At 39.0% G+C, this 17,223-nt stretch overlaps 1 protein-coding gene across 1 annotated transcript in view; it reads right to left on the bottom strand.

The window, feature by feature from the left end:
* The window catches only part of myo10 (myosin X), an 84,228-nt gene that overhangs the window by 19,189 nt on the left and 47,816 nt on the right, over positions 1–17,223 (bottom strand). Inside the window, exons 10-22 of the mRNA XM_083525447.1 lie at positions 16,698–16,827; positions 16,344–16,462; positions 16,050–16,196; positions 15,797–15,897; positions 13,126–13,192; positions 12,897–12,989; positions 12,306–12,374; positions 12,000–12,082; positions 10,988–11,096; positions 10,328–10,408; positions 6,243–6,367; positions 3,900–4,014; positions 3,668–3,774 (exon numbers count right to left, since the gene is read on the bottom strand). Coding sequence (XP_083381573.1) covers positions 3,668–3,774; positions 3,900–4,014; positions 6,243–6,367; positions 10,328–10,408; positions 10,988–11,096; positions 12,000–12,082; positions 12,306–12,374; positions 12,897–12,989; positions 13,126–13,192; positions 15,797–15,897; positions 16,050–16,196; positions 16,344–16,462; positions 16,698–16,827 — 1,346 coding nt within the window. The remainder of the gene's footprint in view (positions 1–3,667; positions 3,775–3,899; positions 4,015–6,242; positions 6,368–10,327; positions 10,409–10,987; positions 11,097–11,999; positions 12,083–12,305; positions 12,375–12,896; positions 12,990–13,125; positions 13,193–15,796; positions 15,898–16,049; positions 16,197–16,343; positions 16,463–16,697; positions 16,828–17,223) is intronic.

The raw sequence follows: 17,223 nt of genomic DNA, 5'->3' as shown, positions 1-17,223 counted from the left end.
ACCAATATAATTCATGTCCCTTCTCTGCACATGTCCAAACCATCTCAATCTCGCCTCCCTCACCTTGTCACCAAAACATCCTACATGTGCTGTCCCTCTAATAAACTTATTTCTAATCTTGTCCATCCTCGTCACTCCCAACGAAAACCTCAACATCTTCAGCTCCGCTACCTCCAGCTCCACCTCCTGTTTTTTACTCAATGCCACTGTCTCTAATCCATACAACATCGCAGGTCTCACCACAGTCCTATAAACTTTCCCTTTCATTCTTGCAGATACTCTTCTATCACAAATCACTCCTGTCACTCTTCTCCACCCACTCCACCCTGCCTGCACTCTTTTCTTTACTTCCCTAACACACTCTCCATTACTTTGCACTGTTGACCCCAGGTACCTGAACTCCTCCACCTTCTCCACCTCTTCTCCCTGCAACTGCATCACTCCACTGCCCTCCCTCTCATTCACACACATGTACTCTGTCTTACTCCTACTGACTTTCATTCCCTTTCTCTCCAGCGCATATCTCCACCTCTCCAGGCTCTTCTCAACCTGCTCTCTACTCTCACCACAAATCACAATATCATCTGCAAACATCATAGTCCAGGGAGACTCCTGTCTGACCTCGTCCGTCAACCTGTCCATCACCACTGCAAACAGGAAAGGGCTCAGGGCCGATCCTTGATGCAGTCCAACCTTCACCCTGAACCAGTCTGTCGTACCTACTGCACACTTTACTGCCGTCACACTGTCCTCATACATGTCCTGCACCACCCTCACATACTTCTCTGACACACCTGACTTCCTCATACAATACCACAACTCCTCTCTCGGCACCCTGTCGTACGCTTTCTCTAAATCCACAAATACACAATGCAGCTCCTTCTGTCCTTCTCTATACTTCTCCATCAACATCCTCAAAGCAAATAAGGCATCTGTGGTGCTCTTCCTCGGCATGAAACCATACTGTTGCTCACAGATGGTCACCTCTTCTCTCAGCCTGGCTTCCACTACTCTTTCCCATAACTTCATGGTGTGACTGATCAACTTAATTCCCCTGTAGTTACTGCAGGTCTGCACATCTCCCTTATGCTTAAAGATCGGTACCAGCACACTCCTTCTCCATTCCTCAGGCATCCTCTCCCCTTCCAGAATCCTGTTTAACAATCTGGTTAAAAACTCCACTGCCATCTCTCCTAAACATCTCCACGCTTCTACCGGTATGTCATCTGGTCCAACCGACTTTCCATTCTTCATCCTCTTAATCGCTGCTCTCACTTCCTCCTTACTAATCCTATCTACATCCTGCTTCACCAACTTCACATCCTCCAACCTTCTCTCTCTCTGATTTTCCTCATTCATCAGCTGCTCAAAATACTCCCTCCATCTTCTCAACACACTCTCCTCACTAGTCAACACATTTCCCTCTCCATCCTTTATTGCTCTAACTTGCAGTACATCCTTCCCAGCTCGGTCCCTCTGCTTGGCCAATCGGTATAAATCCTTTTCTCCTTCCTTAGTGTCCAACCTCTTATACAGTTCCTCATATGCCTTTTCCTTGGCTTTCGCCACATCCCTTTTAACCTGCTGCCGCATCTCCTTGTACTCCTGCCTACTCTTCTCATCACTCTGTCGATCCCACTTCTGTTTTGCCAATCTCTTTCCCCTAATGCTCTCCTGCACTTCCTCATTCCACCACCACGTCTCCTTGTCTTGCTTTCTATTTCCAGATGTCACACCAAGTACTTTTCTAGCTGCCTCCCTCATCACTCCTGCAGTAGTTGCCCAATCATCCGGCACCTCTTCACCACCACCAAGCCCCTGTCTGACCTCTTCCCTAAACCTCACACTACACTCTTCCTCCTTCAGTTTCCACCATCTTATTCTTGTTTCAAACCTTACTTTCCTCCTCTTCTTCTTCGCCTCCAAAACCATCCTACAGACCACCATCCGATGCTGTCTAGCTACACTGTGCCCCGCCAACACCTTACAGTCTCCAATCTCCTTCAGGTTGCATCTCCTACACAGAAGATAATCCACCTGTGTGCACCTTCCTCCACTCTTATACGTCACCCTATGATCCTCCTTCTTCTTAAAATACGTGTTCACCACTGCCATTTCCATCCTTTTAGCAAAATCTACCACCATCTGCCCTTCCACATTCCTCTCCTTAAAACCATACCTACCCATCACCTCCTCATCACCTCTGTTCCCTTCACCTACATGCCCATTAAAGTCTGCCCCAATCACCAATCGTTCTTTCCTAGGTACACCATCTACCACTTCATCTAATTCACTCCAGAATCTTTCTTTCTCCTCCATCTCACAGCCAACTTGTGGAGCATAGGCACTGATGACATTTATCATCATCCCTTCAACTTCCACCTTCACGATCATCACCCTATCAGAAACTCTCTTCACCTCCACTACACTCTTACTGTACGCTTCCTTCAGAATCACCCCTACACCATTTCTCTTTCCATCCACACCATGATAAAACAGTTTAAACCCACCTCCAATGTTCCTGGCCTTACTCCCTTTCCACTTGGTCTCCTGAACACACAACACATCTACCTTTCTCCTCTCCATCATATCAGCTATCTCTCTCCCTTTACCCGTCATAGTACCAACATTTAAAGTACCAACCCGAACCTCTACTCTCCTACACTGCTCCTTTTCCTGCCGTCTCTGTAGACGCCTTCCTCCTCTCCTTCTCCTCCTTCGGCCAACAGTAGCCCAATTTCCACCGGTACCCTGTCGGCTAACGATACCTGTGGCGGTCGTTGTTACCCCGGGCCTCGACCGATCCGGTATGAAATTCTCATTTGTGATCCGCATATTTGATTTGGCACATGTTTTACGCTGGATGCCCTTCCTAACGCAACCCTCCCCATTTACCCGGGCTTGGGACCGGCACTAAGAGTACACTGGCTTGTGCCCCCCTAATGGCTGGGTTATTAATAAAAAAAATATATTTATTTATTTTATTAATAAAATTATATTAATTACTCAAAAACTAAATGATATCTGTTAAAATTAACATCAGCCCCAAACCTTGAAACTAAAAATTTCCTTTTAGAACCAAATGAAATAACAGGATTTGAGAGCAGGCGGTTTCGGTTTAAGGTTTATATGTACTATTTCTCTCAAAATGTTTTGCTTGCTTTGGGTCCAATGCTGAACTGTATGTTTGTTCGTTGGTAGAGCCCATCAAGCGGCAATCAAAACAAGTTCAAAACTTACTCCACTCTGATTGGTGCCTTGCTGTGTGCTTGACCAGTTTTTATCCGCTTATAAATAAAAAGGAACGAGTGATTTCTCAAAATGTAGTTGAGTAAAAAGTGATATTTGACTTTGAATCTTAGTGAAGTTAAAGTAAAAGTCTCCCCAAATGGAAATACTTCAGAAAAGTACAGATAAGTGAAAAAGCTACTTAAGTACAGTACTTCACAGCTATGGAGGTGACAGTAAAGACTCATACTCACAGTCTCATATTCATCACCATGCACTGTGAATAAAGGCATTGAATAAGGCATTATAACCTTTGAGTGTTTTTGCAGTGAGCTTTTCCTGTGAGAGGACAAGTGGACCCAAGCCAGGACAGGATAGAGTAATATATAGCATACACTGAAACTAGGATCTATGTGTATATGTGCTCATTAATGTTTACCTTGCTCTGTAACCCAAAAGGTAAGCCTGTATAATGGCTGCAGCCTGAAGCACTTCCTCCTCTCGCTTCTTTTCCAATCGCAGCTCCAGACTCTCCCTCAGGAAAACCTACCAGCGCAAATCAAGATGTGCAGGACAAACTGAACTTATAAGAACAATGAAGGAGTTTTTCATCATCATTAATACAATGCTGTAAAACATTAGGAAGAAGTAACTAAAGGAGGCTTTCTTACCCTCGTCTTTCCCAGCTGCCATTCTTCACGACTGCTGTCGTAGAGGCGGAGCACCTGGAGACATGCCTCCTTGGGGTCATTACACTTCGCCAGACTTCTCATCAACACATAGTACCTGATTTAAAAAAACAACAACAACACAAAAACAATAAAGGTGCGGCCAAAATTTTAAAATCGGATGATTTTAATAAATAAATAATTAATTAAACAGAACAACAGGAACATTTATTTATGCTAAAGTACATTACCATTAACATTCAAATCCGCTTCACTATGATAAACATTTATGGCATTGAGCACATGTCATTATCCAGACTATTTGCAGTTTCAGCAGTTTTAGTTAAGCAGGTGAGGGGCCTTATTTAAGGGCCCAAAAGTGGTAGCTTAATGGTGCTGTGATCAGATTACCTCCTGACTGGAAAGCTTTTTTAAAAAACCTTTAATGACCTACCACATACCATATATATGTATATACACATATTGAGTAGTTATAATATTACAATATCTTACAAAAGTGAGTACACCCCCTCACAGTTCAGCTACCATCTTACGCATCTTCTCAAAGGACACTACTATAGAAATGAAACTTGGATATATTTTAGAGTAGTCATTGTGCAGCTTGTGTAGCAGTACAGATTTACTGTGCTCTATTAATAACTCAACATACAGACATTATTGTCTAAATAACTGGCAACAAAAGTACAGTGGCCAGGGTCATACAGAGGTTTTCCAAGATTGGTTTTCACTCGGAACCTCGCAAAGGTCCATCTAATAAGCTGGGATTGTGCTGTGCATCAGGTGCAGAAGCTGCTTTAAAAAAAAGACGCATGAGAGCTGCAGCATTGCTTTAGAAGTTGCAGAAGCGGAAGGTTCACTTTTCAGTGCTCTAGGGCTGTAGCTATCGATTACTTTAGTAACCAAATATTCCATCAATTAATTGAGTAATCGGGTAAGAAGGACTTTTTCTTTATTAAAGAGCAAGACGAGTCTCTTTAAATGAACGAAGTAAATTGTTTGCTTTTTAGAAAAATTTCATTGCATACAAGACTATCTGTAAAAAATTAATGTTAACTAATTTAATGCATTTAATTGTTATATTACATTAAAATGCAAGTACAAAAAAATATGAAAATAAAAAAACTAAATAAACAAAAAAAAAAATTTTTTATATAAAAATACATTTTAGATTACTAAAAAAAAAAGTAAACGACATTGTACAGCCTAATATTATTATTATTTCAGAAGCCCGTTTTGGGCAACAAAAAAAAAAGTTGCCTAATTCTGGCTTTTTTTCTCACAATATCGAGTTTTGTTCCTGACAATTCCAACTTCTTTTTCTCGCAATTTTGACATTATTTCTCACAATTCTGACTTTTTTTCTGCCAAGTCAGAATTTGCGAGAAATAAAAGTCAGAATTGCAAGAAATAAATGAAAGAAATGTTGAAAGGCTTGGATTTAGGCAAAAGCCAGTAATAATGGTCCATTGAGTAACAGAAAGCTGTGTGTAGTTAAATGGACAAAAACAAGTAACAATTCGAATAAAAAACAAATAAATAATTTGCCTCAATTATTCTTGTATTCGAACTACTCTAGCTACTCAAGGAATCGTTTCAGTTTTACAATGCTCAGACCATATGCCACACACAGCAACAAATCAGATTGTATGGCTATTAGTCAAGCATGGTGGTGGTAGCATCATGGTCTGGGGAGCTGCAATTCATTGAGAGAAACATGGATTCCAACATGTACTGTGACATTCTGAAGCAGAATATGTTGCCCTCCCTTGGCCCATTTGCAGTTTCTCAATAAGATAAAGACCCTAAACACACCGACAAGATGACAGCTGCTTTGCTGAGGAAGCTGATGATGAAGGTGATCAAGTGGCCAAGTATGTCTCCAGACCTGAACCCTATTGAGCAGCTGTGTATCCTCAAGCGGAAGGTGAAGAAGCGCCAGGTGTCTAACATCCAACAATGGTGCTCACACAAAATATTTACACTTTGGACACAGTTCTGACATGTTCATTTAGGGTGTACTCACTTTTGTTGCCAATTATTAGAACAGTAATGGCTGTATGTTGAGTTGTTTTCTAAATCTATACTGCTATACAAGCTGCACATTGACTACTAATATAGTTTTGTCCCTTGAGAAAATACTAAAATGGTTGCTGAAATATGAGGGGTGTACTCACTTTTGTGAGATACTGTTAATTTCCACACCACCACAATGTGTTAAAGGGGTGGAAAAAAACAGGAGAACCCTCAATTAGGGTTTTTTTTATTTATTTATTTTTTATAAATAATTGATCTTTTTAAATAAAGCTATTAGAATGTGGGACAAACCTGGTACAGAAATCCTGGAAGTTTCTCCGAACAGGATAGCCAGCCCGCCGGATTCGCACTGTCTCCAGCATGCCAGAATAGCGCAACTGGTTCAGTACTACAGAATGATCAAACTGATCTGGAACCTGAAAGAAGGGAAAAAGAAAAAATATTTCTATTTGCTTTATGCTTAAATGGTTTTAATTTTTACGTATTTTGGCAACCACTAAATCCAGACTGAAAAAAAATAAATGTTGGTATATTCATTCGAAAAGCTTTGCTGTTTTAAACAGAGGCAGACATACAATAATGGAGAGAATCTGAAAATGAATGACTGACTACACAAATGGTGTATTCCGTAGACCACAAATCATTAATAGATCTTTTTTTCCAATTTAAAATAATATTTGTTCTTATTTGTAAGCCACAAAAAAGGATTTTCAGTATGTGTAACTCGAACAAGTGGAAACTGAGAACCAAACTGACTCTTACCTACATAATATCCTGAGTACATTGTAAATAAGTTGAAACCTAATTTAGAAAATCTTTAAAAAAAATACAGTGCAGCTTCATGTCTCTCATTAATGGTCACTGATATTACAAGCAAATGGCTGGATTGCTTTTATGTATTGGTTATGTATAAGACCTTTCATTCTATTGTACTCTATTTGAAAACAATGCAGGAGTGATTTTTATTATGGTTTCATTGTACTAAGTTTAAAATGAAAAAACCTTGAAAATCAAACTAAATTAGTTAAGCGGAATACAGAGCAATTATGCGAACAAACCGAAAAAAACATTTTAAGGTACTGTAAGAGTACAAATATTTTATTACCAGTGTTTTTTGTGTGTTTTTATGTATTACATTGTTTATTAGTATCAAAGCAGTAAAAAAAACTCACTTTGTTGGACTTATGGACAAAATGGACTGTGTTCCCGGAATGGAACTCGTTAGTAAGTCGGGGCAAGTTTTATTTTAATATACTAGGGTTCGGCATAGTACAACATTTACTTTAAGCCCACAGCCTTCAATCAAGTTAAAGTTTTGGCCCTTCTTACGAAAATGTTTGGTCACCTCTGCAATAGACATAGATGTTCAATATGAGGTTATATACTGTACTTCTCTCTTAATACACAAAACAATCCACACATAGTTCACTCTTTTTTTGTTCTGCAGTGGTAAAAAAAAACCTCTGACTATCCCTAGTTTGGCCCCAGTTAATACCGTTAACTGGGGCCGTTAACTGGGTAAATAGTATCAGTCTTTTTCCATTACAAACTTTTTACGTCTTCTTTTTTTATGCAACATAAACAAGTATAATTCCTCTTCAAACTTCTGAAACCCTCATATCCAAAATCCAGTAGAACAGAAAAAAAAAATTTTTTGATTCATTTATGTATGAACCCCACCAACCACACTCCAGGGACCTTCGACCTCTGTGGGCGTGAGGTCGGAAACGGAGTGCTCTGTATGCTACTAATCTTGCCCCGGCTAAATGTCAATCTCTGCAGATAGAAGGATGAAGTGCGGAAAGACACATAGATGGACAGATGTGTGATGAATGGAGCTCTGTGAGAGTCCATGGCAGCTCACACTGATGGGATTCACTATAGAATACACACACAAATGTAACACACAAGCAAATTCTCTCTCTTCTCTCTCTCTCTCTCTCTCTCTCTCTCTCTCTCTCTCTCTCTCTCTCTCTCTCTCTCTCTCTCTCTCTCTCTCTCTCTCACACACACACACACACACACTTCCAACGTCATTAACATACTGATGCATGCGACATACGTCACAATGCAGTCAGCTATGATGTCCGTCTGTGTTTCCTTGGCTGTGTGTATGTGTGTGTTAGTTTGTAGATGGGGGTTGATGTCAGTAAGGTGGGGGAGGTGGAGGTTAGTCTGAAGTCTAATGGTCAATAGAAAGATTTAAGGCAAGCACACACCCACAGCACAGAGACGACTCTTTTGCATTCTAGACAGCATGTGATGCACATGAGCTGTTCACATCCATAGATATCTTGTAACTAATCAAACAATTAAACTAATGTCTAATGCATAATAAGGTACTTAGATCAAATATAATCCTGATCTTCTGCAGAAATTAAAATCTTCTCCCATTAACCTCACTTATAACGCTTGGATGTCCAGGTACACTTTCTATTAACTTGCAGAAACATTCCAGTGCATCATTCCAGCACATAACAACACAGCTGGTTCTATATTTTCCAACAAGCAAATTCACAGATGCAATAAAAAGCATATTTAATTAAAAACGAACAATTAACAACTAATACATCAGGCTTCAAATTAAACGACAGACAAAAGCAACCCTTTAAAAGCAATTTCACTACTGTACCACTGATCAAAACACCTGCACGACGCATCCGACGAGGTCATTTTTCTAAATCATCCCCAAACACACACCTGCATCCTCTCGGAGTCAAACTTGTACCGTAATCTAGTAGATCTCCTCTCATCCTGCAGCGCTGGATCTCAGCCTGCGAGCAAGTGTGCAGCTTTACAAGAGTTATTAACTGACCAGTCCTGCCCCTCTCACTCTCTTTACACACACGCACACATACACAGTTTACTCACACAATACACAGCTCTGATCTCTTTCAGCCACTGCTGGTTGCCATGGTGCTCAGACCCATGCTGGGCTAATTTGTGCATGTTGTTAGGAGGGTGTCAGAGAGAGGATTGTGGGTAAAAATTGGGCAGCGTGGGGCTCACTTGTTTACTTTTGAAAAAACGTGTGTGTCTCTCTGTCATGCTGTCTCCCTCTGTCCCACACATACAGACAGAAATTGAGAGAGAGATGCAGGTTATATAGGTTGCTCTGGAAAAACACATCCGATAAAAAGCATGTTAAATATGTGGTGTAAGTAAATAAATATAAAAGAAAAACAAAGTAAGTAATCGTAAAATGAAAGGTAAAATGTGTTACGCAGATGATTGAAGGTGTTTCAAGGGGACATAACACTCACAGTTTCGGCCATGTAAATCTTGAATACCAATAGAATAGTGCTGCATACGTCATATTTTCGAAAAGAGTCTTAACTTTTATTAGATTTATTAAAGAAAAAAACAGCTTTCTCTCCGGAAAACAGTTGAGCTTCTGGAGGCGTGTCGTTGGTGGAGCTAAAGAGTTGCGAGCACAAGTAGCATTTGTGTAGCGATCGTCTGCAAGCTGTTACACAGCTAAAGATAAAACAGGAACAAAAACTTTATAGTCTTAAACGAAGGCTAACAATCAGATCCAGCCATACATATTTAATCCAGAATTGGATCCCGAATCTGAAATTGAACATCAAGAACTACAGAGGCAACAACGACTACAGCAGGATGTGTCTATATGGTAAGTACTGAACAAGTTTCTCCTTCTCTCACATCCAAAAATGCATTTCTTAGAAAACATTCTTCTTGACCAAGTCCTGTGCAGCGCTGCTGACGACTTCTGTAACAGAATGAAGCATGGTGATGGGTGCGCTTTAGCTCTCGCCACGGTTGCCATGTTGTCATGACATCATGAAAAAAAACTTTCCGATCCTATGCATGAGAATCGAACTCTTTAATCAAACTTTTTAACTCCCACCTGTGTCTCTGTAACATTCTATAACACTGCTAAAATAAACCTAAACCAGAGATGCCCAAACTAGGGGACGACCTTTGATTTGACCCACCATGCTTCATATGAGAAGTGGAAAAAAGAAAAACAAATCTAATTTCTAATTTAACATTTAACAATATTTTTGTTTTATTTTCAAGTGGCAAAAAATGGAAATTAAAATTATATATTGAGAATATAAATGAATGACTTTATAAATCTTGACTTAATGTACATCAATGTGTACATCATGGTGCTGGTGTTGCATGTTTTCGAGAGATCGAACGTAGTGGCACACAGGCTAAAGGAAATTATCTGCAGTTGTGAAAGAATAAAACATTTGTTGTCATTATGAGATAAATAACTCTTTAGTTTTTCAAAATATGGCGCCGTTGACATTTACTTTCTTTACTTTCCTGATATTTACAGTTATATCTGCCCTAAACACATATAAGCTCTGTGTGCAGGTGTGTGCAGGGGATTGCATGTATACCTTTTTGTTGTTGGGTTTGATGCAGCGCACAAAGAAAGGGTTGGATGTGCTCAGGGTGGACATCAGGGAGTGTAAAGAATTCTGGGTAAGAAGAAATCAATAATGTGAGATAATATGCGCATAGACTAATTGCGTAAGATTAAATGATTGTTTGGCTACAGAAACATAGTCAAAGTGAGTCATTTATTTAGCTCTGTTAAAATATTACAACAGCTAACAACATTTTTTAGCTTAACAGAATGCTTTTAGTAAGGTACAACATGCTAGCTCACAATATAAGTCACAGAGGCATACTAGACATGTTAGCATTGTGTTAGCATTGTGTTAGCCGTTTTTGAAAGACTTTAACATAGTAAAATGAGCAGGAATGTGATTATGGTTTGTGAATGGACACATCCTGCCCTACTGACTATATACCCTGACTTGTGATGCTATCTATCTATCTATCTATCTATCTATCTATCTATCTATCTATCTATCTATCTATCTATCTATCTATCTATCTATCTATCTATCTATCTATCTATCTATCTATCTATGGAAAAGAATAACCATTTCTAAAGTGTTTACAAGTGTTCAAAGCCGTCAAATTACTTTTTCCGCTATGTCTATAAACATCAACTGTGAGCGATTTAATGGTGGTTTTCTTCCGGCTCTCACCTTAAACTGGGAGCTGACTGTTGATCTGCGGTGCTGTGAGCTGCTTTTCATCATGTCCTGCCCACACCGGCTACTCATTCTCTCAAACAGATCATATACAAAATCCAAACTGAAAACAAAGACAGAAAGTAAGAGAAAAGAGAGAAAGTGAAAAAGAAAGAAAGAAAATTTAGTAAACATACATAGTAATATATAAAAGGGCAAATTGAATGAAGTAAATAAAAAAAAACACAACAGCATGTCAGCCTTCAAAACCTACACACAATATGACTTCCATAGACGGGTTGCTAATACATAAGGGAATGTCGACAACTCAGGTAGAAAATAAGCAGTTATTCGGAACAAATGGAACTTAGCTGGTTCTTCATTTCTTTCTTTAATTTTTAATTGAAGCTCCTATTTTGCTTTCACTCTGAAAGAAACATCATTCCTCACACAGTAATTCTTTGCAGGTATTAAAGCAAAATAAACCTAAAATGAAAACCTTTCAATCTGGCACAATGAATTGCATCATAACCATGGGCCATGGGTTACACATCACTATCCAATTCCACTCAGTGAGTGTACTGTGAGCCGACAGAGGCTGATCCAGACATGTTTATACTCAATCTGCTACTGAGACTGGTACTAAAAAACATGATGTTTCAATTTGCAGGTGAATTATCAGCCTTTAAAAAAACCTTATAGACAGTATCTTCTGCTGATGGACAACAGCTTCCATGCTGTGTACACTTCCCGAATGAATGCAGTAGTACCAAATTAATACACTTTTAGAAATTGGAATACATTTTAATTGTAAAATATGATATACAGATGTGTTTTTTCCTGATTATTTGTTGCTAATAAAGTTGAAGGATAAGAAGCAGTGTAGCTGGAAATGTATATTCTAGTTATAGTTGTTAATTAAAGTGCTGCTTTTTGGAAACTATGGTTATGTGTTATGGTATGAGACAGTCAGACACACACACACACACACACACACACACACATACACATACATACACATACACACCTGCTATCCCTGAGTAATTTGAGGATGTCATCTCGGAAAGTGTCTCGGTTTTTCTCCAGGATTCCTCTCACATCATACACCACCTACAGAGCAAAGAGGATGTGACTAAATAAACTAAAAATGCAAAAGGATGCAAGAAAATACAATGTACTTGACTGACACTGACCGCAGTGGCGATGACCATAGGTCATGATTCTCTTCCAAAACCCACAAGAAACACAATTTGGAAACTCACACATGCTTTGTAACTGTTGCACAGCACTGAATACTGAATACACAGAGTATGTTGGCTAGTGTGTGTCTTACCTCTCCTGCATAGTGCTTCACTCCAAAGTTGTGCACAGCTACACGAGGCTTTATGTAGAAAGTGTTTTTCTGTGAGTGATACAAAAAAGACATAGAGAGAGAAGAATGAGGTTCAACTACAGTTAATTACAAATAATAACCAGAGGCAGAAGACTGAACTGAGATAGCCTTTAAATTAACTGTAAGTAAAATAAACCTCCATTCCATTCTATTTTACTCTACTGCCCCCTGCTGGAATAATTAAATATACACAGATATTATACAAAACACAATCATATCACTAATGCACGACTGGATGTCTGGATTTCCACAAAAATGTCTGAATCTAAGATGTATTATTGTCTGGTTGGTAAAATGTATATTCTTAATCATTTACGAACTTAATTACATATTCGTAATTATTATCGGCTGCTCTGGGACAATGTCCAATATTAAATGCATTATACAAAGAAAAATACATTAGATTTCACAGGATTTTAAAGTAGAATTATGTGTGTGTATGGGTAAGTGTGTGTGTGTGTGTGTGTGTGTGTGTGTGTGTGTGTGTGTGTGTGTGTGTGTGTGTGTGTTTGTGTGTCTTAGGATACTTACAGAGTGTTGACTGTGGAGCTTTTCCAGCAAAGTAGCATCAGTGGCTTTGGGAAAATGGCTTTCCTCATTTATCAGCGCCAAAAGACCCAGTTTCTGCAAACGGTCAACACAAACACACACACATATATATACAAAAAAAATAAAGCACACTCACATACTGAGGATCGTTCATCATTCACACAGCACCAGTTCTCATGAATATAAAGCAGGGCATGTGAATGTAGATTACCTTTTCTATTAAATCCAAACACTCTCCATTGTCCATCCAGTTAACATCATCCCAGATCAGCCCTTCTCTACACACGCACACACACACACACACACACACACACACACACACACACACACACACACACACACACACACACACACACACACACACACACACACACACACACACACACAAGATAAAAAAAAAATGAAAAAACTTCACATGGTGAAATCTGCTATATAATTCTAAAAAGTGCACTCTTTCCTATAGGGGAATATGCATTTCTTTCTGATTTAATATGTATTATTGTCTTGTATAGTCTATAAGCTAAATGTATGTTGTTATTTATGTCTGTACTTTTGAGAGTCACCAACAGCTGGAACCAAATTTCTTGTTTGTGTCAGCACACTTAGCAAATAAACCTGATTCTAATTTTGGTTTAATTTCCACCACAAGTAATAACATTTAAAATTATTTAAAAATCATTTAAAAACATTTAACAAGTAAGGAACCACACATGGCAGAGAGATAGTTTACATATACAGTAAGAATCTTTTCTGAAAATATCCCAAACACCATCAAAATATTAAGGAGAAACAGTTTTTGCCCAAACCTGTTTTTTGCCTAAGATACAATGACACCTTGACTTGAACCTAAAAAGTTTTTATTTCTTCACGGAATGCTGTCGTCAGCATCATGATGTATAAAGAGCCAGTTAAGCAAACACACTGGTGGAAAGGCTGTTCAGTAATGACTAGTTCTTTCCCAAACTGTTACCACAAGAAGAGGTATACAGTTGTATAGGATGTTCTTGGATGTGGTAGCATTGAATTTTCTGAACTACGAGATCCAAACCTGTTCAAGCATGACCATGCATCTGTGCACTAAGATATGGTGGAAGATTTTGAGTGGCCTACTTTAGAGTTCTGACCTCAACCCTATTAAACACCTTTGGGATGAAATGGAATGCTGGCTGCACACCAGGCCTCCTCACCACATCACATTAGTCTGACTTTACTCACACCATGTAGCTAAATAAGCACAAATCTCCACAAGCACAATAACACAGTTGAACATCTTTCCAGAAGAGTGGAGGTTAACATAAAAGCAAAAAATGTGGACTAGGATGTTCAAAAAGCATAAATCTTATGGTCAGGTTTCCACAAACTTTTGTCCATATAATGTATGGATCAATGAAACAACCACCATCATACATCACATATTATAGCTTAAGTTAAAGGTCATTCGACTTGCAACTTGTGAATCCAGGTGATTTATGTCTGGCAATTGTTCTACTGGAATGGAAAAGCCTTTTTATGAACCCAAAACTTTTTCTTGCTTCAGATTTTTTTGCATAAGCAACCAATCAACTAGTTAATCAAATCATCGCCTACATTCTACAATAAAAAATTACAATGAGTGTCTCACACACACGCTTGTGTAGGAATCGTGGGTGTTGCAAGATTTTTCTTGTGGAAGCCGACAATATACTGGATGAATATAATTTTTTTTTTTTCATTTGCATTGAAGCAGTTCTTAAATCATCCTTAATATTTGCGAACCAGTCAAAACAATTTGTACAAGCAGCAAAATATATTGGATTTCTTGCAAAAGCCTGTATTTTTCTGCAACAATTTAAGGAGATAGCAACTGATCTTTTGAATAGATAGATAGATAGATAGATAGATAGATAGATAGATAGATAGATAGATAGATAGATAGATAGATAGATAGATAGATAGATAGATAGATAGATAGATAGATAGATTTTAGATTGTATTTACATCACCAACACGGCACAGAGTGGACACAATGAGTGGTCACCCCAAACCTAACCTTTACCCTATTTCTTACCTTTACCCTAACTCTTACCCCTACCCTAACCCTTACCCTAACTCTTACCCCTACCGTAACTTTTACCCTAAATCTTACCCTTACCCTAACCTTTACCCTAACTCTTACTCTTACCCTAACCTTTACCCTAACTCTTACCCTTACCCTAAATCTTACCCTTACCCTAACCTTTACCCTAACTCTTACCCTAACCCTTATCCTTTCCCTAACCCTTGCCCTAACTCTTACCCTTACCCTAAGCCTAATTCTTACCCTTACACTAACCCTTACCCTAACTCTTACCCCTACCATAACCTTTACCCTAAATCTTACCCTTACCCTAACCTTTACCCTAACTCTTACCCTTACCCTAACCTTTACCCTAACTTTTACCCTAACCCTTATCCTTTCCCTAACTCTTACCCTAACCCTTACCCTTACCGTTTCACTAACTCTTACCCTTACCCTAACCCTAATCCTAACTCTTACCCTAACCCTTACCCAAATGCTAACCCTTACCCTAATGCTAAACCTTACCCTAACCCTTGCCCTAATGCTAACCCTTACCCTAACTCTTACCCTTTTCTTACTCTTACCCTAACCTTTACCCTAACTCTTACCCTAACCCTTGCCCTAACTCTTACCCTTACCCTAACTCTTAAAACTAACCCCTTAACCCAACTCCAAACCTAACCCTATCCCCAAACCCTATTCCTAAACCCAACCCAACCCTAACCATAACCTAACCCTAAGACCCCCCACTATAGTTTACAAAAGCTACAGTAAGTATTTTTTTTTCTGAAAAAGGACAAGTGCATCAAACAGAAACACACACACATGCACATACACAACATACCTGTTGTACTCCAGCTGCTCCAGAGAGAATATGTGCTTATTGAAATACTCCTGCAGCTTTTCATTGGCGTAATTAATGTTGAATTGCTCAAAGCGATTCACCTGAACGACAGAGAAACAACATCACACATCTGTTTAAGTCTTGTCTCTCAATCCCCTGTACCAGATATGAGTTATCCAAATGTCATCATTGTGCTACTAATTTCTAAATACACTATATGTTATTATGCTGTCTGTACAGGACTGATTGGTACCTCAAAGTTCTCAAAGCCAAAAATGTCCAGGATGCCGATAGACTTGAAGTCGTCCTTGCCATGGATGCGCTTGTTGAGTTTGTGGATGATCCAAGTGAAGCACTGAGAGTAGAGCGCCATAGCCATCGAGTCCCGAGAATCAACAGCCTAGAGCGTGCACACACACAAACACGTGTAACACAAGCATGTGTATGTGTGTTATTAGTTAGATCAGTTAAAACTGTGTATATTGAGTGTGTGTGTGTGTGTGTGTGTGTGTGTGTGTGTGTGTGTGTGTGTACATGTGCATGTCACCTGCTCAACAGTAAGTGGAGTGCTGATCTCTTCCCCTCGGAGGATCATAGATCTGTGTGTCAGAACCTCAGCCAACTGTGTGCAGTCCAAACCCAACAGTTCTGAGGAACTGCTAAGAGCTAAAAACACACACAAACACAAACACACACAATTTTTTTTTATTGATTTGGTTGGCCTAGAATAAAGTATAATAAATGCAACAAAATCATTCCTAGTAATTAAAGTGTCAATACAAATAAAAAGATTAATATTAGCATCGTATATTATGGCAGGCAGGCAAAAAAAGAGAGAATGAGCTAGGAGGTGTTAAATAACAATGTCAAAAAGAGAAGGAGAGGGGGAAAAAGTGTACACCTGGTTTGGAGGAAACCTGAGCTCCTCCTGCTGTGGCGAATTCGATGTTGCCAAGATGCAGAATTCCAGCTAAAAGCCTCAAAACCTCACTGATACTCTCCTCGTCGAACTGCATGGTCCGCAGGGCATGCTAAACAAACAAACAAACACACACACACACACACACACACACACACACACACACACACACACACACACACACACACACACACACACACGTGTACAATTGTCTGCTGTTTCCTCAATTATTAGTTGTTTATGTTTATGTTGATCAATCTATTATCAATATATATCAATATATTATACTGGTTTCACCTAAATAGTCTTAACCCCCAAAAGATCCCAGCATCAATTCATTGCAAAAGTCATTGAATGCAAAATGGTTAAACCATCTTGTGAATCTTGAATTGGAGAGTGTATACAGACAGAGCAGCAGAAAAAATGTAAATTCTAAAAATGGATGAACAACTAAAAAACAAACGAACACTTGTATAGAGCAGTAAAAGTGTGAATCCTGTCCGGTCTC

Source organism: Silurus aristotelis, assembly GCF_946808225.1.
Source record: "Silurus aristotelis genome assembly, chromosome: 22".
NCBI lineage: Eukaryota > Metazoa > Chordata > Actinopteri > Siluriformes > Siluridae > Silurus > Silurus aristotelis.
Note: the sequence above shows the minus strand (reverse complement) of the source record. Positions and strands in the feature narration are given on the sequence as shown.